The sequence below is a fragment of the Pipistrellus kuhlii genome, unplaced genomic scaffold (assembly GCF_014108245.1).
Source record: "Pipistrellus kuhlii isolate mPipKuh1 unplaced genomic scaffold, mPipKuh1.p scaffold_m20_p_2, whole genome shotgun sequence".
Lineage (NCBI taxonomy): Eukaryota > Metazoa > Chordata > Mammalia > Chiroptera > Vespertilionidae > Pipistrellus > Pipistrellus kuhlii.
The window spans coordinates 188,232,134-188,256,853 of NW_023425515.1; the positions used below are offsets into that span (position 1 = coordinate 188,232,134).

General features: G+C 57.2%; 1 protein-coding gene and 1 long non-coding RNA gene across 4 annotated transcripts in view; one reads left to right on the forward strand and one right to left on the reverse strand.

Moving 5' to 3' along the window:
• KAZN (kazrin, periplakin interacting protein) overlaps positions 1-24,720 on the reverse strand; it is a 292,248-nt gene that overhangs the window by 29,476 nt on the left and 238,052 nt on the right. For 2 of the 3 annotated variants that reach the window (XM_036445442.2, XM_045585187.1), the window contains exons 3-8: positions 14,647-14,783; positions 12,412-12,582; positions 8,301-8,490; positions 7,752-7,882; positions 4,909-4,959; positions 2,980-3,103 (exon numbers count right to left, since the gene is read on the reverse strand). In XM_036445442.2, coding sequence (XP_036301335.1) covers positions 2,980-3,103; positions 4,909-4,959; positions 7,752-7,882; positions 8,301-8,490; positions 12,412-12,582; positions 14,647-14,783 — 804 coding nt within the window. Of the gene's footprint in view, positions 1-2,198; positions 3,104-4,908; positions 4,960-7,751; positions 7,883-8,300; positions 8,491-12,411; positions 12,583-14,646; positions 14,784-24,720 lie in introns of those variants that run through there. The other variant, XM_036445443.2, reaches the window with a different exon arrangement.
• Positions 975-2,190, forward strand: LOC123652761. The gene is made up of 2 exons (XR_006742257.1): positions 975-1,219; positions 1,281-2,190. It is a non-coding gene; the product is annotated as an uncharacterized LOC123652761 (long non-coding RNA).

Below are 24,720 nucleotides of genomic sequence, written 5' to 3' on the forward strand. Positions count from 1 at the left end.
GCAGGAAGGACAGGGTTAGAGGTGAGAGGCCGCCTCCTGTTAGTGTTATGTGGCGGCTGGGAGAGAGGCTGAGGCAATGGCTGCAATCAGGGTTTGGGGGACCCGGGGGCCCCTTCTCAGGACGCACCGTGGAGTCTCCTGGGGGAGGCTTGGCGTCTGGGGGACCCCGCGGGGTTCAGAAAGGCCTGGCTTCGCCAGGGGGAGAAGGAAGCCGATGAAAGCTGACCGGGGCGCTGGGCTGGGGGCGCGGGGCCAGGGTGCCGGCCTCGGCGCTGGGGTATCAGGACCTCGGGCAGCCCCGGCCGCCTGGAGGGAAGCCGGCAAAGACGGGCTGTTTCTGGTGAGGCCACCCGGCCTCAGCCCCTCTGTCAGCTCAGAGCCCGGCCAGCTTTCCCCGGCGCCGCCCTCACCCCGGGGAGCCAGCCTGCCGCCCCGAGGAGCAGGGGAGGGGACCTGGCCTCCCACCCAGAGCAACAGAGAGGCAATCAAATAACATGGAGTTCGGTAATATTTTAAAATAAGCTTTATTTAGATTTTTTTTTTAAATATCTTATTTTTGCATCCATGCCTTCGAGAAACCTTTCCCACGGGAAAGGTTATTTTCGTCTAATGTTACCCATAACTCATTCGCTATTTGACGCAGTTCTCTTAAATAAATCATCCTTAGCAACTCTTAGAATTATCTCCTAATTTACAAAAACTGAAATGAAAAGGAGCTACTAAATCATTACCGGGAGTGGTTGCAATCTTATTTTCTCGTAAGGGAAAACAATAAAAATCAATCAACGAAAGAGAGGGAAAAAAGATTCATGGGGGAGAAAGCATTTTCTAAAATCTCTCTCTGCAGAGAAAGACGTGGGCTCTGGTCTCCCCACTGCACGGCTGGGCCACGGGAGGCCACAGGGAGCTTAGCGAGTGCCCGGCCTGCTCCCTCCCTACCCTGCACCGGCCAGAAGGAAAGGGAGGAGCAGACGGGGCGGGGGAGAGAAGGCTTTTCTGTTTGTTTGAGAGACTTTGGACAAAAGGCCCTATCCGTTCGGACAGAGATTCTCCAGCACTGGAGCGGGTTGTCTCTGTAAGAGCAGAAAGTGTTACTGGGAGCAGAAAGCGTTACTGGGAGCAGAAAGCGTTACTGGGAGCAGAAAGCGCAACTACTGTGGCTGAGCGGATGTGCGAGCTGAGCTGTTAGTAGGTGAGGTGGAGCAGTGGGAGGGGACAGGTGGAGCAGTGGGATGGGACGGGGTGGGATTCACAGGCCAAAAGAGGGAAGCTCGTCTCAGGCCTCGGGAGGCCCTGGCTTCCAGCTCACGGGATCTCCATCGCCCCACATGGGATGCAGCTGGTTCTGTGCCAGGGAGCCTCATGGGGGCCAACACAGCTCCCAAACAGGCCCATGTCCCTGCCCGTCCTCTCCGGGGCGAGTGGGCCAGGCTGCCGGGGCGGCTGGAGGAAGGGCCCAGGGATCCTGAGAGGCGCCGCTGAGTGTGGCCGGAGGAGCCAACCAGAACGGGGACGGCAGAGGCCCTGGTGCTGGACACTGTGTCCCCAACAGCCCTCCCTTGAGAGAGAATCCCCACCCCCACCCCACCCACCGAGGACACCTGCCAAGGTGAGAGTAAACCGAGGATGAGACACAGCTGCAGGGAGGACGGATGCTGCAGGGGGGTCCCGGGACTGGTTGCCTCCCCCGGAACCCACCCTCACTCCGAAGACAGACCCGAGAGAGAGAGAGAGAGAGAGAGAGAGAGAGAGAGAGAGAGAGAGAGAGAGAGAGAGAGAGAGAGGAGGTGACCCTTGCAGGATGCGCTCTGCTCACTGAAGTCAGTGCTCTGCAGGGCAGATAAATAAATAGAGAGAGACAGGCCTGGCGAGAGTGGGGAGAGAGGTGGAGCGCACGCCCATGCAGGGGCGGGAGAGCAGGAGAGAGAACGGGGAAAAAAGCGAGCTCAGAGACCCCGGTCCCCGGCCCCCCTCCCCTCTAACCGGACCCCGCTCGGTTCGGCAGCAGCGTGATAAGAGAACAGACAAGTCAACAGAAAACCCAGCCTCCCGCCCGCCCTGTGGAAAAATATACATTACAGCATTTATGTCATCATTTAGATAGAATACGTCTCCTGCACTTTGTGCAAATAAATTAAACGGAACTGTTTTCTGTTTTTTCTGTTTCTGTTTCTTTTTTTTCTTTTTCTTTTTTTTTCTCCATCAAGAAAGAAATGGCAACGCAATTTAAAAACTGGCAGGCCGTGAAAAAGAGCCTGTTGGACCTCAACAAACCCAGCCAAGACAAGGCCCCCCGACTGCCCCCCATCCCGGCCGGGCTCCCAAGGCTGCGGAGAGGGGCCTCACCCAGGCCACAGTGGCGTCTGTGGTTAAAGTGACTTGAGCGCGCCCCGGGCACGGGGTCTGGTCCCGCTGCTCACACGGGGGGCAGGGATGGTGGGGGGCATGGGGGACAGACCACATCCTCGGGGGGAGGGGCTCCGGAAGTAGCCGTTTGGACGAGGGACATGTACAAGCACAGAGTGCACAGTCATTTTTTCTGTTATTTACAAATACACAGCAGTCCTTCAAGTTTTCAAGTTTCATAGAGAGGAGGCGGGGGGGGGGGGGGGGGGAAAGGAGGGGACAACACAACCCAACGAACCGAACAAAAGGGAAACACAAAAAAACAAAAAGGAAACAAAACAAAACAACAAAACAAAAACAGAACGAAACAAACCCAGATTAACAAACATGACCGCATCGCGCCGAGGACGACAGAGAGTTGACAGAGTCACACACGTGTGTAGTATGTACATCGATTACAGAGGTGGCGACGCAGGGGGAAGGGGTCACACGCGTCTGTCCGCGCCCGGCCGCACGCACCCGGCACCCACACGCCCCACGCACACCCACACGCACAGACACCCCGCCGGGCGGCGGGAGGGAGGCGGCATCACCAGTCCGCGTCCTCCTCTATGTAATAATCGGGGGCGGTACCATCAAAGAGGCCGGGGTCGAGGGACTTCCGCTGCTTCCCTCTGGCGAACACGCGGGAGATGGAGCCGAATCCCATCTTCTCTTTCTTCTTTTTCCGTTTTTGGTCTTCAAGATCCTCTAGTGACTGTGCAGAGATGCGGAGGAGAAGAACAGAGCCAACCTGAGCTGGGGGTGGGCAGGAGGGGCAGGCCGGGGTGGGAGGGCACAGAGGGGGTGGGGTCTCCCCTGGCCAGGTCTGCCTGCACTCAGCGGGAAATCTTGGCCAGTTAGGGACCCTCAGAGTCAACAGGAGGAGCCGTCCAAGACTGTCATGAGAATGTCACCAACGTGGACAAAAGTTAAGGTGACCAGATGTCCCGCTTTTGGTGGACAGTCCTGATTTTTAACAATCTTTCCAAAAATTGGGACTTTTTTTTAAAACGCCTCGGGACAAATTGTTAAAAATCGGGACTGTCCCACCAACAGTGGGACATCTGGTCACCTTAACAAAAATGCATAGTAAACATTCCACCACAGTTAGCTGCTGGGGTGTTGGCGCCATCATTTAAATTGTTTGCCCGAGACCTACAGATACCTCCTCCTGAGGGCTGGCTAGGAGTGTGCCCACGCCCTGGGCCATGGCCCGGCCACAGGGGCACTGAGCAACGGCCACACCTTCCCTGTGAAAGAGCCCCCGTGGAAAAGGGGGCCTGGGAGCCTGGAGAGTGAGGACAGAGGAAACCGGAGCTTTCTGTCTGCCAAGGGCGAGGACCTTGAATCTGAAGCCCCCCGGACAAGAAGCAGGACTGGCTGGCCAAGGTCGAGTGGGAGGCGGGGGCTTAGGGTCTAGTTCTGATGATGGGATAACTACGGGGGCTGGAGGCTGGTGTCTCCCGGAGAGCTTTGCACAGCCATGGGGTACTATTCTGTCAAAAAGGCAGGGCTCAGACTAGAGCAGTGGTCGGCAAACTCATCAGTCAACAGAGCCAAATATCAACAGGTCAACGACTGAAATTTCTTTGGAGAGCCGAAAACCGACTTCGGCGCATGGGCCACGAAGTTTCAACCACACTGTACGTGCGCGCCCGCACGTGGTATTTTGTGGAAGAGCCACTCAAGGGGCCAAAGAGCTGCATGTGGCTCCAGAGCCGCAGTTTGCCGACCACTGGTCTAGACCTGTGGTTGGCAAACTGTGGCTCTCGAGCCACATGCAGCTCTTGCACAAAATACCACAGCCTGGGGTGAGTCTATTTTGAAGAAGTGGCATTAGAAGAAGTTTCTAAGTTTAAAAAATGTGGCTCTCAAAAGAAATCTCAGTCGTTGTACTGTTGCTATTTGGCTCTGTTGACTAATGAGTTTGCCGACCACAGGACTAGACTAATGGTTCCTAAAATATGTTCCCTGTATTCTAGGCCCAACCCACAGGTGGTGGATCCAACTCCCCAGGAACCCACATTCGAAACATTTCCCCGGGGACCCCGATGGGACTCGCACAGGCCAGCAGGTGCGAACCCTGGGACTAGAGAACTGATCCTAGTGACCCCTCGGACCCTCACATTCATGCCATTTTCCTCCCTCCTCACCCCAAGGGTAGACTATCGGAATGTTAAAAATGAACAAAAGTTTCCTGCAAGGAGGGGCCCATAAGCTCATGGCTTGGCTCATCAGACTTTGGCTGCCAAGAGAAGACACTTCCAGGGCCACTGGATGGAGAATGTGTGATGCACTTAGTAGGTTTACAGGTCCTGAGAGGGCGCGGAAGGGCAGACCCAGGTGTACGCCTGACTCAGGCCCCAATCCACATGTGACTCCTTGACTGCTCTTGGCGTTGGGTGCCCCGGTATGGGAGGGGGATGCCAGGGGCCCAGGGGAACAAGGGATGAAGGCATGGTCGGGCTGGGGAGAAGGGAGGGACTGGGGCGCCTGGGGGCCTGGGGAAGGCACACCCACCTGTACAATGGGGCTGTGCAGGTTCTTCTGAGCTGGGCCGGGACTGTCGCCCTATAGCCAAAGGAGAAGAGAAAGATGAAACAGCGGAGACACGGGACACAGGAGAGCAGAGGCCCTTAGGGACCACCTTGCCTCTAGGTGGGGAGCCCACCCTCACCCCGGAAGCAGACACTCCTGCAGGGTCAGTGGGGGAGGGCCTGGGGCTCTCTGAGAGGCTGACTGGATCAGGGCGCCTCGCCCGAGGCCCTGGGGTACTCCCCTGCCTGTTCTTGACCCCCAATACCATCTGACCCCTAATACCCTCTGACCAACAAATCAGTTACTCAAAGGCTTCTAAGTTCCTGTCCCGATGGGTCCCTTGTGCTAGAACTGGAGGTTGGCTACACTTGGGTGCTTTTCCTACAGATAGAATTTTATAGGGGAAAAAAAGGACAAAAATAAGGAATTTTGGAACAGGGAGACTCAGAGAACTGTAACCTCTAACTCCTCCACAAACACAATGAATCTCTTATTTTGTGGGAGGGCAGGGCTCATCAGCCTGATTTACAAATTCACAGGCTCCAGACAGTCCAGCAGCACCGAGCTAATGAAAAGCAGAACGGCCATACACATTTAGGACAGTCCGGTTCCTCCTGGGCCAGTTCTCCTTCGGATGGTGCACAAAAGTGGGCGCCCAAAAGCCTTTGCCACATCCCAGCATCAGTCTGTCCTGCCTGGGGGGCAAACGGGTCATTTGGATCATAAAAATCCTTACCAGAGTGTCCCCTGGTGGTTGTTTTAGGAATTGCAGGCAAAGTGCCAATGAAGAAACAAAGTCCGTGTCACCTGTCCATCAACTTGTCCAACCTCCCTGCGCTCAGAGGCCACCTCTGCTCTAAATGAATGGCCAGAGCCCGAGGGGATGTGGGGGGAGGGGGAAACTGGGGTCCTTAGTCCAGGCTGGGCTGTTCTTGCTATTGCCAGGCCGAGTGCCTGAGAACAAAGGGTTCCCTGGAGCTAAGCTCAGGCTCTTCCTGGTTTACCTGTGTGCACATCTGTTGACATGTGGCCTGAAGGTGGTGGAGGGAGGGCGGGCGGGAAGGGACCAAGTGGCAGCTTAGTCTTTAGTCCTATCTCAAAGTGCATGCACGGAACTCACGGCAGGCGCCGGAAACAGGTTTACTGTGGGTGGGGCTGGCCGTCTTTGCCAAACGTATGGGGAAGAGAGTGAGGCCGGTGCCCGCTGAAAGGCCTGAATCCCTGTGGGAGGAGAACTTGGAGCTAAATGTGCCGGGGCCCAGCTGGGCGAAAGGCGAGGCCTGTGCCAATGCAATTCAGGAGGCTTTTAGAGAAGACTTTCTGCAGCCTGGATTTCCCCACAGCATTTTGGCTGCCAGGGCCACTGTAGGCCCATCGAGGGGAGACAAAGAAAAAAAAAAAAAAAAGGCCCTGGGGCTGTGCACAGACACCAGAAGGTTCTGGGTTCGAGTACGTCACGGTGGCCCCTCCGAACCAGGGAACAGCTGCCACAGCCCCTCTACCATTAGCGGCCCACCTTCTCCACCTTGGCTCTGCCAGTCAAGACAGCGTTTGTCAGCAAGGTGCTCTCCTGGGGACAAGAGAGCACACGGCTTCTTTCATAAAACCCCCGAGAAAGGAATCCCGGCCGCTCCTGGGGCCCAGGCCTGCGTTCTCCCCGTGACAATGTGGGCTGAGCAGGGCCCGGGGCCAGCAGTCCTGCTGCCCACGCAGCAACTTGAGTTGAGCCTCAGCTATTTTTATAAGCACTTTTCATTGTTATTGCAGATAGGAGAAAAAAAAAAAAAAGTGTTTCCACTACGATTACTTGAATATAGAGAGGGGACTGATTTTTACAAATTGATTTTCAACCAGCACCGTTATGTACTCGCTTATTATTAACGCTAATGGCTTTTCAAGGTTATTCTCCTGCGTTTCCCGGGTAGGTAATCATATCGCCGGCAAGTGATGGTTCTTTTGTCTTCCTTCCCCGCTGTATTCACCTCATTTCTTTTTTATTGCCTATCTCGCTGGTTCATCAAGCAACACGGGCTGAGGTTTTGAGGAAAGCCTTCCCACGCACGTGAAGCCCCACGCTATTGTGTCTCCGTCTTCCCGACGTGGCAGGGCAGACCCGTCATTGACAACCACATGATGGACCAGGAATGAAGAGGGGCCCTGACCCCCGACCCCTGACCCCAGCGTGTCATGTTGGAGCCTAGACAGGGCGGCGTCCAGTCCTCAGACACCTGACCCGCCTCCCTTTGCCCTTCCATTCCTTGGGAGCCTGACTGTCGCCCTCCTAGTCATCGAGAGGTCGGTGGCTAGGGACATGTGCCTCTTGGTAGCTGGCACCCAGGATGCAATCCAACAGGGTTTCTGATGACATAAGCAGAGCCAACAAGCTTAGAACAAATCCATGACGCCTCCCCAGAGGCAAAAGGCGCCAAGGCCGCTGGCAGTCAAAACACGGGGGCTCATTCCTGGATGAAGACGGAGAGCCGGCCCCGCCGGGACAGGCAGCGCTGGGAAGGCTGAGGTCTGGGCGGAGAGGCCCGAGGTCTCACCCAGCCCTCCAGCGGGGACCGCGGGCTGCACAGACCCCGCGGCCGACCCAGGCCCGCCTTCCTTCCTTCCTCTGGATTTTCCTCGCCCTCCCGGACACAAGGAGCAAATGGGCCTCCTTCCTTTCTCTCCCCACATCCATCTCTTCTCGCAAAAGGAAAGAACAGAACAGGAAGTGCCTCCGAGAGTGCTCCCTGGGTGGACGAGAGGAAAGAGCGAGCACGTGTTCAGCCCTCCGCCCGCCCCAGCGGTTCCCGGGCCCGCGCCCCTGCTGGCCTTACGTTGCAGAGGGAGTGCGTCCGGTGCCGCGGGGAGTTGATGTCGCTGGGCGTGGAGGACCGGTCGCCTTCGGCGGCGGACGCGTCGGAGATGACAGAAGGCTGCCGGGAGTGGCAGGGGCTCACCCTGACCGCTGGAAAGCAGGGACAGCTGATGAGCGAGGGACGGAGAGAGTGGCCTCACCTTGGCTGCCTGGCAGGGGAGGGCATCAGCGCCCCCGCTATACCCAGGAGAACGCTGAGCTGGAGAGAAGACACCTACCCAGCTCCCGCCCTCTATTCCAAGCCCCACAGCTCAGCAGGGAGCTGGTTCCAGGGAGAATCTCCCATCATAGCCTCTGGGTCCAATCAGGCCCTTCTGAACCCGAGTGAGAGAGAGGGAGAGAGAGAGGGAGAGCCGGAGCTCCCAGGGACCTCAGCCATATGAGCCTGGGGCCCCCCACCCTCCTAAGCAGCTACAGAGGGAATGCCTCCCCCCGCCCGGGGTCAGAGGACCTCGGAGAAGTCCCCCGCTGTGGCCGCCCCGCCCCCCCCCCCCCTGGCAGGGCTCACCTTGCCGGTCTGCAGGGTGCGGGGGGTGCGAGTGGTAGAGCGTCTGCTGGCTCTGCCGGATGGCTGCGGTCAGCGGCAGGTCCGCCTGCACCACCCACTCCTGGTTGCCGTTCAGCACCGTCTCGCCCGGCATGGCGAGCGAGTGCCGCTTGGGGACATCCTTGGTCAGCGTGGCCAAGGACTGCTTGGCCTGGAGGGAGGGCCAGGAAACAAAAGAGGACGTGACTGTGTGGCCGGCTGCTTGGCCACGGCCACCGCCACCGTGAGAAACTGTGAACTGGCCTTGGACCCGGCATCTCCGCTGCCTGAGGGCCAGTCCGTAAGCCCGGCCCCGGGAGCAGGCCTCGCCTGGTTACACCTTAGATCCGACACCGGGGGAGACCAGCAATACGGAGAGAGAGAGGGCCACACACAACACACAGAGACACACACACACACACAGACACACACACAGACACACACACACACAGACACACATACACAGACACACACAGACACACGCACAGAGACACAGACACACACACACACACAGACACACACACACAGACACACACACAGACACACACACACAGACACATAAACACACACAGACACACACACAGACACACACACAGAGAGACACACACAGACACAGACACACACACATACACACACAGAGACACACACACAGAGACACACACACAGAGAGACACACAGAGACACACACACACAGAGACACACATAGAGATACACACACACACACAGAGACACACACACACAGAGACAGACTCAGACACAGACACACAGACACACACACACACACACACAGACACAGACACACATACACAGACACACACAGACACACACACAGACACACACACAGACACACGCACAGAGACACAGACACAGACACACACACACACAGACACACACACAGACACATAAACACACACAGACACACACACACAGAGACACACACAGACACAGAGACACACACATAGACATACACACAGAGACACACACACAGAGACAACCACAGAGACACACACACACAGAGACACACAGAGACACACACACACAGAGACACACATAGAGATACACACACACACACACAGAGACACAGACTCAGACACAGACACACAGACACAGACACACACACACACACACACACCACCCGTTCTTTTGGGCTCTCTGAGGACTGGCTGGGATGTGACGGACATGGTAAGGAGATGGTGTTTCCATCACCTTAGCTCCTCCTCAAATCCACCTGTGACCCCTTCACAAGGGCCGCACATGCAGGCGGGCGGCCGCTCCTCCCGGCTCCCAGGGCCCCGGGGTGAGTGCATGGCCTCGGGAAGCCCAGGGACTGAGGGGCCGAGGCAGGGCGGTGGGCAGTGGGACAGCTCGTCCTTTCCTCAGGCGGTGACTGAGGCCTGTCTGCTTTCGGTCACTTCCGTCTAGGACAGTGGTCGGCAAACTGCGGCTCATGAGCCACATGCAGCTCTTTGGCCCCTGGAGTGTGGCTCTTCCACAAAAGACCACAGCCTGGGCGAATCTATTTTGAAGAAGTGGCGTTAGAAGAAGTTTAAGTTTAAAAAATGTGGCTCTCAAAAGAAATCTCAATCGTACTGTTGATATTTGGCTCTGTTGACTAATGAGTTTGCCGACCACTGGCCTAGGATATGTGTTTTTTTTTTTTTAAATAAACGATAGCACATTATTTGGGGGGGGAAAGGGCACATCATGGGCAATTTTTGCTTCCCGGCTGGCTCCCCCGGCTCACAGGGCAGGGGGGCACTCGGAGGGGCCCGCGGGGCCTGCGATGAGCTTGTCCGGGAATTCGATGCCCAGGGAGCCATTACAGAGGGCAGAGCCACCGTGAGTGCCGGCTTCACCCCTACCATGAACACCGATGGCATGGAAGATGTCACCTCCTCTCCCTCTCTCAGAGCGGAGATGCCAGCCCCTTAATGGACCGCCTTTGGCCTAACGCCTGACAGAGCCTCATCGTGCGAACCAGCCGTGCTGCTTTAGATAAGGCACGGCCCTCTCTGAGCCTCAGTTTCCACAGCTGTATAATGGAAAGCCGGGACCACGCGATCTTTAGGCTTCTCTCCAGCTCAGACACCCCGGGAGCCTGTGAAATCACTTCCCTTCCGCCACCAGTCCCGGGGGAATATACACCTACATGGCCGAGGGAGGTCAGGTTGAGGGGGTCAGCCCCACCCCCAGGCCAGGCAATCACCTCCTCCCTCGCTTAGGAACCGTTCCTGGGCTCGGAGTGGATCCCAAGGAGGGCGTGTGCCGTTATCTGTGCTCGACCGAGTAGAAACCAGAGCTCAGAGAGGTGCAGTGACTTCTCTAAGGATGCACAGCAGGCACAGCATCCACGCGGGGCTCCAGGCCTGGGGGTCTGACTGCAAGCCCCTGTGGGCTCCACGGGGCCCACCCTCCTCGGACACGGGAAAACCAGTGCGGGTGACATAGACCTGGATGGGGAGCAATCCCTCTGCCGCAGGAGCGAGCGAGCGAGGCCGGCGTGGCTCAGAGCCGCTGCATGCTGGCAGCAGCCCTGCTTCACGCAGACTCCCGTCTCCGGGGCCCCGCACCGCACTCCGCACCGCACCTGCTTTCCCACCAGGTGCATGTGCGTCCGGATCTGCGTCCTGGCAGCTGCTCCTAGGGGCTGCCTGCTCCCTCCCTCCCTCGCTCCCTCCCGCCCAATCTATCTTGGCTGCCCTGAGGTGGACTCAGGGGGAGCGTGAGCACCCGACGGGGTCTGCCATCTGTGCAATTAATCCTCTGCTCGCCCTCTTGCAGACACACACACACACACACACACACACACACAAAGTGATGGAAGCCCAGCGCTCCTGTCACAAGCTGCTGGTTATAGCAGCACAGAGAGAGGCCCGGGCAAGGAAGGCCTGTCTGTCTGTCCACAGGCCCTGGGCTGACCTGGGAGGACAGGCAGGCAGCAGAGGCACCAGCACCTCGGACCCCAACTCCACCCCAAAGGGACTGACTGACAGCTGCAGCTTCCTCGGGGGCCTGGGCAGTTCCTACCACTAGGGGTCAGCATCGGACAAGGAGACGCAGGAGGGAGGTAGGGGCTGAGCTGGTCCCACGAGGGTCCCATGGATCCTGACCAGGGCGGCCCAGACGGAAGTGACTGTAGAAAAGCTTCATATCATCCATCACCATGTACAGGCGCCGTTACTAAGCACTTCCTGGGCTTAATTTCATTGAAATCCTCCCAGGAGCCCCAGGCAGTTACCCCTATTGAGACTTGATGAAACTGAGGCTCTGAGAGGAGACGGGTCCTGCACAAGGTCACACAGCTAGAGAGTGACTGGGGCTGGATTCGAACCCGGGACTCATGGCTGTAACCACACCATCAGCCGCATCCGTGCTCTGCAGGCTAACATGGAGCCCGGCAGGCCTCCCCACCCCCGGGGCTCCCACCTGGAGGGCAGACAGGGCGGGTTGAAGACCCTCAGCCCCACCCAGTTCCAGGTACGGGGCACAGAAGCCCAGAGAAGTTCAGTGAGCGGCCCAAGGTCACACAGGAACAGGCAGAGCAGAACTCCAGGGCTCTGGGCCGAGAATTCCCGGCCAGACCCGGACACCCTGGCTCTCTGTTCCCACATGCAGGCTGTGGGCACCGCAGAAAACAGCTTTTGGATGTATTTTGAAGGTTTGTTTTGGATTAGAAAAAAGACACACTTTCCCCCTGGATGACCCAAATAAGACATTCTCACTGTAGATGAAAATATCTCTCTCTCACACACACACACACACACACACACACACACACGCTCAGGAAGATAAAACCCACTTGTAATCCTAGTCCCCAGAGGTGGGTACCATTGCTAATTTTTGTGTGTGCATTTCTTCCCAAATGTTTTCCTAAACAAATATATATATTTTTAAATGGGCTTTTCCTTTTACAGTAGCCCTGGGGAGTGTGGAAGAGTGGATGGTCTCCCTGCGCCCCAGGTCCCAGGCCCAGGCCAGTGAGTGAGAGATTCCCCAGGCTCAGGGGTTGAAATGGGAAGAAGATGCCAATCATCACAGACCCCGCCCCCTCCCCGGTCCTGCTCTGCCGCAGGGCAGCGAGGGGAGGGCTCACCATGGCCAGCTCAGCCTCCAGCTCCTTCATCCGGTTGTCCTTGAGGTCCAGCTGGGAGCGCAGTGCCGTGGCGTGGTCCGTGGCCTCCTTGGCTTGGCGCCGGAGCTCCCACTTCTCCCGCTCCAGCAGGTCCTTCTCCTTGGCCAGAGCTTTGACGGCATCCTCGCTCTCCTGCGTGGGGGTTGGGGGGGAGGGCAGACAGGGTGTCACCACGGGGAGCGCAGGGCCTCCTTAAGGCCCAGGCATACCCTGAGGGGCCCTGACTCCCAACCACAGAAGGCTCTGCAGTGGGGAAGCCCTGGGTTCGAATCCCAGCCATGCCACAAACCACAAGGGCACAGACACAATCCCTTGGAAGAGCCTCAGGAAGTATGTTTCAGTGGCTAAGTGAGCAAATGTTTGTCACGGGGCAGTTGTCTGACTCCATCCAGTCTCCGTGTCTCTGTATTTAAAATGGGGCAGCGGGGACCCAGCGGCGTGGCTCAGTGGTTGAGAAACGACCATTCTCTCTCATCACTGATGTGTCTCTCTCTCTCTCTCTCTCCTTCCCCGTTCCTCTCTGGAATCAACGATAAAATATTTTTAAAAGTGGGGGGAAGGAGTCAATACTATTTGTTTCAAAGAATTGTTACACAGATTGAATTCATGTGAGGGAAACATTTAAACAGAGTCTGATAGACCAGTGTTTTTCAACCTTTTTTGGGCAAAGGCACACTTGTTTCATGAAAAAAATCACGAGGCACACCACCATTAGAAAATGTTAAAAAATTTAACTCTGTGCCTATATTGACTATATATAAAGTAATTCTCTTGAATAGGAATCAAATAAACACAAAGAAAGTATTTTATAATTACTTTATTATGAAATATTAAGTAAACAAAATAGTGAAAAATTATAAAATTCTTGTCTTGTCTGCACCTACGGCACACCAGGCAACATGTGCCGCGGAACAGCGGTTGAAAAACGCTGTGATAGACGCTACGGTCCATAGTGGGCCCGAGGTTCTGTTTTGTTGTTGGGTATCATGCATGTGACAGGGAAACAGGACAGAGAAGGCGACACCTGCAGCCCAGTCCCCGTGGCCGCCATGGGCCCTGCCACCACCCCACAGGGTCACAGCCCCGGCGACCCTGGACGCCTAGGCACGGTTCTCGGCAGGTAAGGAACGTGCGGCGAAATCAGGGGCCCGACCTCTGCTGTCAAGAGCCAAGGTTCAGGAGGGCAGTGTCCTTCCCCAGAGGAAGGTCCCCACTGGGGGGCCTTCCCGGGCTCCCGGCCACAGCCTTCCCGTTCTCCACGTCACGAGCTAACCTCCAGGACTCTACGTGGCCCGGGACCACGGAGAGGTGGCTATTTGCCTCATCAACAACCCTGTCGCCTGTAATCGGTGAACCAAGTCCCTCCGGTAGCTGACCACAAACTCCTACTCATCCCCATAGAGCCCAACGCCCAGCCCCTTCCTCTGTGACGCCTCCCAAGACGGTCTCCCTGCCTGCCGAGTCCCCTGCTGTCTCCCTGGTGCTCCCGGCACTCAGTTCACACACTTCCTATGGTGTCACAGGTCAGACGCAGAGCTGACCCTCACTGGGCACTTCCTGTGCCCGGGCGCATGCGGCGTGCTCCACGCTCACCATGGCAGACGGGCCGCACACAGCTCCAGTGTGCACTGCGTTCACTGTCTGGCAGGTGAGGAAACGGAGGCTCAGAAAGGCCGAGATGCCCAAGGACACACACCTGGGGAGCCAGGATCTGAACCGAGGCCAGCCTGTCTCCGGAGCCCCACGGGCACCGCCTCAGCCAGCCGGTCTGTGTTTGTCTGCCCCGACGCCACGGAGCCCTCAGTTGGGGGCTGTGCCTGCTCCAGCTCAGTGCCTGGGCCGGGCTAGCCATGGCGGAAGCCTCCCCAGGGTAAGGTGATTAGATGTCCCGATTTCTAAAAATTTGTCCCCCGTCCCATGGCGTTTTAGAACAGTCCTGATTTTTAGGTGATTAGATGTCCCGATTTCTAACAATTTGTCCCGCGTCCCGAGGCGTTTTAAAACAGTCCTGGTTCCCCCCCCCCCCCCCAAAAAAAAATCGGGACTGTTTTAAAACGCCTCGGGACAAATTGTTAGAAATCGGGACTGTCCCGTCCCTCCCAAGGGGGACCGGAGAGGCCACCCTGTGCCGGGGTGGGAGAGCTGGTGTCCGGGGAGCGGGGGGTGGGGGGTGTAGGGGAGGGAAGGGGCCCTGACCTTGCGGTGCTGCTCGTAGTTCCGGATGAAGTCCCGCAGCTGCTCCTCGCGGCTCTCCAGCGTGGCGTACAGCTGCTGCATCTGGCTCACCAGGTCCGTCTTCTCGCCCTTCAGGCGCTTCCGGTCGGCTTTCATGGCTGGGGGACAGGAGAGCGGGTGAGTCCTGGGATCCTGGTGGTCTGCCAGCCCCAAACGCTGAGAAGGGCCCCTATTTCGACCCCTCCCCGCTTTTAAAAATATATATATTTTTATTGATTTCAGAGTGCAAGGGAGAGGGTAAGTCAGAGGAAGAGGGAGAGGGGGAGGGAGAGAAACATCAATGATGAGAGAGAATCATCCATTGGCTGCCCCCTGCATTCCTTACTGGGGATCAAGCCCGCCTCCTGAGCATGTGACCTTGACCAGAACTGGACCCGGGACCCTTCAGTCCGCAGGCTGAGGCTCTATCCACTGAGCCAAACCGGCTAGGGCATCAATCCTCTTTTTAACTGATGAGGAAACGGTGTCCAGAGACATGAAACTTCTCTCCCAAGCTCCCAGGTCACTCCGTGGCACTCTCAGGATCCGAACCCAGGCCTGCCTGTTGCTTGAGTCCCTACTGTTGCCTCTCAGTTTCATGGATCCAACGAGGGTAAGGTGACCAGACGTCCCACTTCTGGAGGGACAGTCCCACCAAAAGCAGGACATCTGGTCACCTTTAACGAGGGGGTAATGTCTCTGATTACTTGTCTATCCCGCTCTGAGCTGAGTGGTCCCCAACGTGACCTGGGGAGCCTGTGACCGACCGGTGGGCGTGAGAACCAGAGGGAAGCGACAGGGGGTGGCTCTGAGGGAGGCCACTGACCCACGCGAAGGTACCGTGTGGCTTCCCGGGAGCCTCGGGCGGGCTCTCTGCGCCGGTGGAGAGATGCGGCTGCCCAGCAGGTCTCCTGGGCTCCCGTGGGGGTCACCCCTCTGCCCTCTGGTTGGAAATGAACCCCCGGCTCGATGTACCCCCCTCAGACTCATCGGGGTGAGAACCGGACTTGGCTCTCGAGACTGGAACTTCGGAGGGGATCTCCTCACCGCCCCACCGGGCCTTCTCTCCCTTTTGCCCCGTGGCTGTGGAGGGCGTGACACTGTGGCCTCCGTGGACCGCCCACTGTCCCAGCCCCGCTGTCCCGCCACGGAAGAGGGCTGACACGAGCACACGCCTGCACTGGTGGCCTCCTGGGGGGGCGGGGGCTACGATTGGGGGTGCCCCGAGACCAACGGCCAGACTCTGCCTTCAGATCAGTGGCGCCTCCCTCAGACAAGAGCGGGAATTTCCCGTGCTTTTGGTTAAGCACCTCCCCTGTGCCAGGTCCCTGCCTGGAGGGGACAGGGTCCAGCAAGACAGGGCCCCCTCTTTCGGGTGGTGGCAGATCTGATGGAGGAGACAAGCCCTTAGGTGCATGGATGACTGAATCTCCGCCCACCCTCCTTCCCAGAGAACCCCGTGTCTGTGCCCAGTCACAGCTCCTCTCCCCAGCTCCCAGCCGCTGGAGGGCACGGCTGCAGTTCCGGTCACTGAGACGCACACAGACGTCGGCTGGGCGATCCGTTGGGCTCTTTACAGAAAAGGGTCACAGCGAGCCTCCCCCACCACTGCCTTCCTGCTGGGAGCACCAGGATGGAGACACAGGCTGAAACCGGAGGGCAGGCGGGCAGACAGACAGAAGGAGCCTGGGCTGCTGGTGCATCACCCAGCCGGAATCCACGAGAACAGGAGAATCTATGGGATTCCCGTTACTTGCAGCTCAGCGCACTCTCGACACAGGCGGGCGTGGGAAGCCTCCACCCCCACCACAAAGGGCTCCGCTGAGGGTCCTTCCCACACGCTCTCCGCTCTGGGCTCTGCCCACCGCTGGGCTGCAGCTGCCGGGCTGAGGACGGGCAACACGAGTGCTGGGCCTCTGGGCCCGAGCGCCAAGGGAAGACCACCTGCCAATGTGGATAAGGCGCCTCTGGGACCCCGCATGCCTGTCAGAAGCCACGTGTCCACCACCTGGGACATGTCACTGTGGGGTGCTCATGTCTGTGTGCATGTCACTGTGGTGCTCATGCTGTCAGTGTGTGGTGCTCATGCTGTGTGTATGTCACTGTGCTCATAGCTGTGTGCATGTCATGAGCACCACACGGCCGTGTGCAGCACAGAGCGACATGCACACGGCCATGAGCACCACAGCAACATGCACACGGCCATGAGCACCACACAGCGACATGCACACGGCCATGAGCACCACACAGCGACATGCACACGGCCATGAGGACCACAGGAACATGCCTCCTTCCTTCCTTCATCACAGGGATGCTCTTATTTCTCCTCTCAAACAGTTTTTGATGTTCTCCAAACAGCCCTCACACCTGCTGAGGTCTGTGAGCCATGACCGGCCTCTGCTCCCCTTCCCGGCCACCAGCTTCGCCCGGGCGTGTCCCATCCCAGCAGCCAGGCCGGTGGAACCCTGCCATGGTGACAGTGACGTCACACCCGGCGGGCCCTGCAGGGTCCCAGAAGGAGGCTCGCCCAGCTCCAGGGCGTGCAGGGACTCTGAGGTGGAGGGAGGGCGGTGCGGGGGCCTATTTTTCTAACTGGGAGGAGGCGGGATGCTCGCATGAGATGAGGGTGTAACCAGGTCCCAGCTGCAGCCCCACGTCCACGGTGCTTCTTGGGGATGTCACTTTCCTTCGCTTCCGGGGGGGGGGGGTGTCCTGCCGCAGGAGCGTCACCAGATGGGGGCAGCGAGGAGTGGCACCAGCACTTCTGCCAACGCCAAGGCGGGTGGGGACCGGAGAGAGCAGGGAGGTCTCTGCACTGACACCCCCCCCCACCCCCCGCAAGGCCCAGGCAAGGAGGCCACAGCCGATTCACAAGGAGAACAGAACAAGTAAGTTCTGAACTTTGGGGGCCTGCAAAGAGGGGCTTTGCAGGCTGCTTTTAGAGCACGTGGGTTTTCTCCTTCCCAACTGGGCAGTGCCTGCGTGAGAACCTGGCTGGGGAACGGGGACTAGGTCCTCGCCTTCCCCTCTCCCAGCCTCAGTTTCCCCTCAGAGTGAATGTGCTGGACTCTGAGAACCTCCTTTGGCTTCTGAGGCCCTAGGACCTCCACTTCGATGACTACCCTCCCCCCGCCATCGGCCTGGCGTCGGGGTGCTGGGTCTGTCCCGCTCTGAGTCCCTGAGCTGTCACTTACCTCCAGGCCTCAGATTCTAGCCTTTAAGACGATCCCCACGTGCCAGACACTTTTCAAGCCTCGTGTGGGTTTTGGTCGCTGAATTCTCACAGCCGCCTTACTAATGCAGTCCACGGACAGACAAGGAAGTGGCACCCGTGGAGATTAGGGAACCCAGCCAGGTGGTGAGTGGCAGCGCCCACCTGGCCCCAGGACCCACCCAGCCTGCTACCCTGCTGCTCTGCCGCCGCCAACCCCCAACCACCTACCTCCACCCAGCCCGGTTCGCCTCCCCTGCTCCTCGGAGCTGGTGCTGGGGGTGGGGCTGCGCCTGCCTTACGGAGGAGGAAACTGAGGCACAGAGGGCTCCCTTACTCATCGAGACCCACACGGCTCAAGCAGTGGACCTGGACTTGCATCCAGGACTCTGACCTTGAGCCCCTTCGACTCCTCCATCGCCTCCATGAAAGCACACAGCCACGGGCGGCAGAACCTGCATCGGCCCTCACGGCCAGGATGGCCCAGAACTCCCACCGTCACTTCCTCCTGCAGAGGCCACGCCATCCCAGGGGCTTCCCGAGGGTTCCATGAAGGCGGGCTGGCCTTCTCGTGCACACTCTATGGCTGTGTGTGTGTGTGTGTGTGTGTGTGTGTGTGTGAGAGAGAGAGAGAGAGAGAGAGAGAGGGGGAAAGAGAGAGAGAGAGAAGTCACCCCCTCTTGCTTGCAGGATCCTCAGTCAGCCCCGGGCACAGCACACGGTCAGACCTCCCGTTAGTCTGGGCTCAGAAGTCTGCAGGCTGGGCCAGGATGGTCCCAAGCTAAGAGGCCCTGTAACCATTCCCAGCCTGGCGGATCCCAGACAAACCTAGACTCAGAGGTAGGGAGGGGGAGGCCTCAGTCCAAGTGTGACAATCCTAGCATCTGCCAGTAGGGGGCCGCCCTTTCTCTTCCAGTCAACATTTCCGTCCAGTTAAACCAGTGGTCGGCAAACCGTGGCTCCTGAGCCACATGCGGCTCTTTGGCCCCTTGAGTGTGGCTCTTCCACAAAATACCACGGCCTGGGCGAGTCTATTTTGAAGAAGTGGCATTAGAAGAAGTTTAAATTTAAAAAATGTGGCTCTCCAAAGAAATTTCAATCGTTGTCCTGTTGATACTTGGCTCTGTGGACTAATGAGTTTGCCGACCACTGAGTTAAGCCTTCAGCATCTACAGATTCTGGGAAAGGAGGGTGGGAAGGTGGGAGCCAGAAAGGCCTGGCAAACCACTCAGAATAAAAACTCACCAGTATGGTCTTCCAGCTCAATTCTCTTTACAGGTGGGGAAACTGAGGCCAAGAGAGGAAAAGAGACTATCTAGTATCACACCGAGAGTCAGCACAGGTCTCCTGAATCTTAGGCCAACACAGCTGGCATTAAAAGCACTGGCTCTGGAGCCTGCCTATCAGAGCCTCAGTCTCCTCATCTGTAAAATGGGGACAGCACAGTCATTGCTGCTTGGTATGGAACAGACCTGCACATCCCGAGTGAACCAGCAGGTGCAGACCTCGAGCACTTGGGGAGGAGGGAAGTTCAGAGAGACACACCTTCAGGCACAGAGCCCTGGACTCCAGTCCAGCCTCTGCCCACCACCAGCTGGAGGGCCTGAGACACTGCACAGGGCATCTCTTATCAAGTTCACCAGCGGTCAAGGCCCCCTAGACATCACCCAGCACCTCAGTGCAGCAGAGGATCGTTCCCTGTTATCGTTTCTTCCGATCTTCCCCTCCCCAGGCTCCCAGGCCTGACCTCAGACTTGACTGACCTGGCAGGCCGGAATGGGAGGACAGGCCAGGGAGGCACGTTCAACACCCACAGACTTATGGCCCCGGGATGGGCCTGCATCAGTTTGTTGTTGCTTTTCTGTTTGGAAGCTGAGCAAGGTGAGGTAAGAATAGGTTAGAGTTCAACCTGCTTCACGAAGGTTAATAAGCAGGCTCTTGCCCCATTGGGTGGCACTCGGGTAAGAGAGAAGCCTAGCACGCACTTGGACAAGCAGCAGCCACCAGAGGCAGCTGAGAACACTGCACCCACAGAGCCCAGGTGGCTGTGGATGTGGCTGGGTGGTGGCGGGTCTGACCGGGGGCGGCTCTGCTCCTCACGAATGGAAACCCCCTTTTCTTCTCACCATCTGGCAAAGTGGGTTGACCGCTCACATGGCCAGCAAGTGGAGGAATTGGCACTCGATACCAGTCCTTTGACATTTAAGCCCGTGATCTTTCCAGAATCCCCACAACGGCTCTCTCCAAGTGCAGCCTAGAAAGTGAGGCAGCCTGACCTTTCCAACCTCCTGGCTAGGGTAGGAAAGACAAATACCGGGAACACAGTTCTCATTTTTCAATCCTGTGGCCATGCAGACATGACTAATCAACTATGCACTAGAGGAATCTGGGCCGATTGGAGATGTCTGCCATGGCAAGGGAGGGAAGTACAGATTGGCTAGCTCTACCTCACACCGATCAGAATTGGTATATTTGAGAGTCTTGTCTGGTCAATGCTGTGCTAAACACCACTGCACTCCATGGAACCAAAATCAACTCCATTCAACCAAAAGCAAGAGGCAATTCTCTCAAATGGTGATAAACCAGCACATTCACATCTTGGTAAGAAAACTTCAACCTGCATGCTTAACAGTGAGAGAGCAGATGATCTTTCTCAACTGGGCCAAAGGCACATGAAGGACGACTGGGTTTACTTAAACACATACACACACACACACACACACGCACACACACACACACACTGCACACACACACATACACATATAACAGTATTTTATTGATTTTTTTACAGAGAGGAAGGGAGAGAGAGTTAGAAACATTGATCAGCTGCCTCCTGCACACCCCCTACTGGGGATGTGCCCCTAACCAAGGCACATGCCACTGGAATGAACCTGGGACCCTTGAGTCCGCAGGCTGACGCTCTATCCACTGAGCCAAACCGGTTAGGGCTACTTACATATTTTTAAGGTCATCCCTGACCAGCAACATAAGCTTTTAGGGGCAGGGACCTGGCCCGCCTTGTTCATTACTGTATATGCAGCATCTAGACCAGTGACTGGTACATACTAAGTCCTCAGTAAACACTGAACGATTGACCGGCAAATGAATGACTAAAGCCTCCACTGGGTTTTTCCCAGTGCCACACAGACAAGCAATGCTCTCTCGCATCTTTAGCAGAAACCCGCCATTCTATCCCTTTCCCCTCCCCAGCTCTCATTCCATTTCTCTCTCTTCTTTCTGGAGCAAAAACGCAGAGGAGGATGGTGTGCCCTTGTGCCTCCACCTCCCTCCTCCCATCCTCTCTGGCACTGCTCTGATTTCTCCATCACCTGCTCCAGGTCACTGACAACCTCTGGGCTGTGACCCTGAGCCCTCATCTGTCTGGTTCTATTCGTACAGGAGACACCTTCCCTTGCCCTCCCGGCCCCTCTGGCCTGTTTTTTCTCCCGTCTCCTGCGGTTCTGTCCTCATCTCTTTGCTGACCTTTGTCACAGCTGACTCTCAGCATTAGCAGTATCCATCCTTCTTTCCCACTGCTCCTTGCTGGGCTTGTCCAGCCTCCTAGCTTTTATTTTTTAGAAGATGTTTTAAAACTGATGTTTAGAGAGAGAGAGAGGAAGAGCAAGAGAGAAACACTGATTGGTTGTCTCCTGCAGGCTTCCCACTGGGGACTGAGCCCACACACAGGGCATGTGCCCTGACTGGGAATCAAACCCAGCACCTTTCAGTGCACAGGATAATGCCGAACCAACTGAGCCACACCAGCCAGGGCCAGCCTCCTAGCTTTAAATCCAGCTGGTGGTCTCCAGCCTGGCCCTCGTCCCTGACCTTCATTTCAGAGCCAAGCTCCCGCTAGGCATCTGACAGCATCTCCAACTTAATGTGTCTCAAACTGGTCCTCCAACAACCCAAATGCTAAACTATTTTAACGTTTATGTCTTAAATGCTTATTTTTTAATATTGGCCTTCAATCTGACCGTCCAACCATGTCTGCGGGTCTCGCACAGGTGCTGGACCGCTGATGGGAGCGAGCAGGCGTCCACAGAAGAGGGAACAGGGGAGGATCTGGGCTCAGACATGATTGGGGGGGACCAGGCTCTGCAGACAGAGACCTGGGTTCAAAGCCCGGCGCCACCATGCACCGGCTGTGTGATCCTTAACCTCTCTGTGCCCTTTCCCTCCTGTGTGAAGCGGGGATGGCAGCTCTAGTCCATTCGAACGTGGCGAGCGTGAAATGAGCGCCAAGGCCCTCAACTGTGCCTGGCGGTGCCTGCCTGCCGAGGCTTCCCTTCTAAGCGACTGGCTCACAGTCAGTCCTCTCAGGGGGGGGCGGGCACCCAGCAGGGGGAGTCTGAGCAAAGGCCACAAGACCACTGGGTGCAAGGGCGCCTTGGGCCTGGGCAGGGTGATGGCAGGAGGCGTGGATGAATGCCCTTACCAGAGATGCCCAGCAGCTCCACGGGAAGAACCTCAGATGGAGAGGGAGCAGACACCTGAAGACACAGTGTAAGGGGAGCCGCGAGGGCAGAGGGGCCTTTGCAGGCTGTGCATGTCCTGCTGGGGGTGGGGCTGCTGTCGCTGTGGCCCATCACTCCCTCAGCTCTGGATCCCTCCGAGCTCACCTGGAAAGCTCGCGTGGCCGCCAGGGAGCCAGGCCACTTCCTCCCCAGGGAGACGGGAGGGCCGGGAGGGGGTGGTGTTTGTTTTCCAGCCTCTGAGGGCGAGTCCAGGAAAAGTCCTCCTTCCTCCGAGTCACCACTACAAACAGCGGCAGGGGATGGGCCCGGGCCACTGACATTCCCCAGACGGTGACGGGGCCGGAGATTTCTGGAAAAGAAGCATCGGCCACAGCCCCACGCCCCACACAATGAGGCCTATTTTTAAAGGCTCCCGTTGGTGTGTGAGGTCATTCCCAGGCACCATGATGGCGCTGGCTTGGCCCCAGGGGAAGAGGAGGAGTTGGGAAGGTGGTGGGTGGTGGCCGGGGAGGCGGGACACCAGGGTGCAAACCGATGTGACCTGTGGCCTTGGCTGGGTCTTGGTGCCCTGCCCTCAAGATGGTCCTTCAGACCCTTGGGACCCTCGGGAAGCTGCCCTGAGCTCCCAGGGGCGTGGGGCCTGGTCTCCACCAGGGACCCAGCAGGGCTGGCCATTCAAGGGGGGACACATGCGGCCAATGTGGCTCATCAGGTACTTCCCAGGGCGGCTCAGGAGCCAGCTTCAGAGCCTCAAGGTGCAGACCCAGAGCTGATGGTGTGGGCTCTGACCCAGCCTTGCCCCACCCTGGAGCTGTGACCTGCAGCAAACCCCACAATCCTGTGCTCCGGCAGTGCCGCCAAACACCGGAGACCCCGGCCACTGCCATCCCTAGCAAACAGCAGGTTCTCACTGCCACCCGGGCCGGGCCCCGAGACACCTGACGCCACCCCTTTAGCTGGCGAGAACTGGAAGCCACTGAACTTAAGAGCGCTACACAAGACTCAGACCGCCATGCCCAGGTGTACTGGTGACTGTACATTTAAATGTGAGTGAGTGCCATCAGATGAAAGATCAGCCAGGCCTGTCCCTCACTACATATGCACGCAGGACTGATAAACTCTCGGGCTGGGAAATCGTGTGTGTGAGCAGATGTACTCACTCAGGCTTCTCCGAGGGACTGTGGTTTGTATTATTGGGGAAAAAGCTCAAAGGGTTGCCAGGGCAAAGGGCGGGCAGAGGGAGGTAGCAGATGGGGGATGGGCAGGGGGGGTCAGAGGGGAGGATCTCAAAGACCCCATAGGGTCCCTGGGAACCAAAGGAGGTAGCAGATGTAAAAACCTGCATGCCTCCGCGGATGGAGAGCTCACTACTCTTCGGAGCAGCTCCATCCGTCACACCCAGAGGCAGGCTGATGGGACTGGTTTCTGGGGGTGGTTCCGGGGTCGCCCCCAGCACACTAAGAGTTTATATTCAATTATGCAACACCCATGAGATCACGGTATCTGTGAAGGTTGCTTTAAGATGTCCTCTGGTGGGTCAAGGACGAGGTGAGCAGGGTTTTGCTCTGAGGCCTTAGAATTGACTCAGCTGCAGGTTGACTGTGCGCTGGGCACTGAGCAGCTGCTGAGAGTCTGGTGAACAAGACAGACAGGTTTTATTTTTGTTCTGTTTTTTAAATATATTTTATTGATTTTTTACAGAGAGGAAGGGAGAGGGAGAAGGATAGAGAGTTAGGAACATCAGTGGGAGAGAAACATCCATCAGCTGCCTCCTGCACACCTCCTACTGGGGATGTGCCCGCAACCAAGGTACGTGCCCTTGACCGAAAATGAACTTGGGACCTTTCAGCCTGCTCTATCCACTGAGACAACTCGCTTAGGGCAGTGGTTGGCAAATTGTGGCTCATGAGCCACCTGCAGGTTAAAGACATTAGTACATTATGAAAATGGTTTTTTTTTAAAGTGTTTTTCCCTAAGGTAGTGGTTGGCAAACCCATTAGTCAACAGAGTGGTAAAACACATCTCGCGAGCCACATATGGCTCTTGAGCTGCAGTTTGCTAACCACTGGGTTAGGGCGACAGACAGGTTTTTATCTTGATGGAGCCAAGGGAAAAGCACTGGAGGGACAGCAGGTGTGGGGCGCGGGCCCTTGTGCAGAGGAGCTGACTTTCTCGGGAGGGCAGGAGTGAGCTCTAGACACATGGAGCAGCGGGAAGCCAGTCTCCCTGACAAGTGATTAACTGGCGCTACGGGCTACACATGTCTCTTGTGAGTTTGACTCATGTGCGTTTGTCATGAGAAATCTGACTTTTTTGGAGGTGAAGAGCAGAATGCAGGACTGTAGCAAGGGAATGCCACCCACTCCC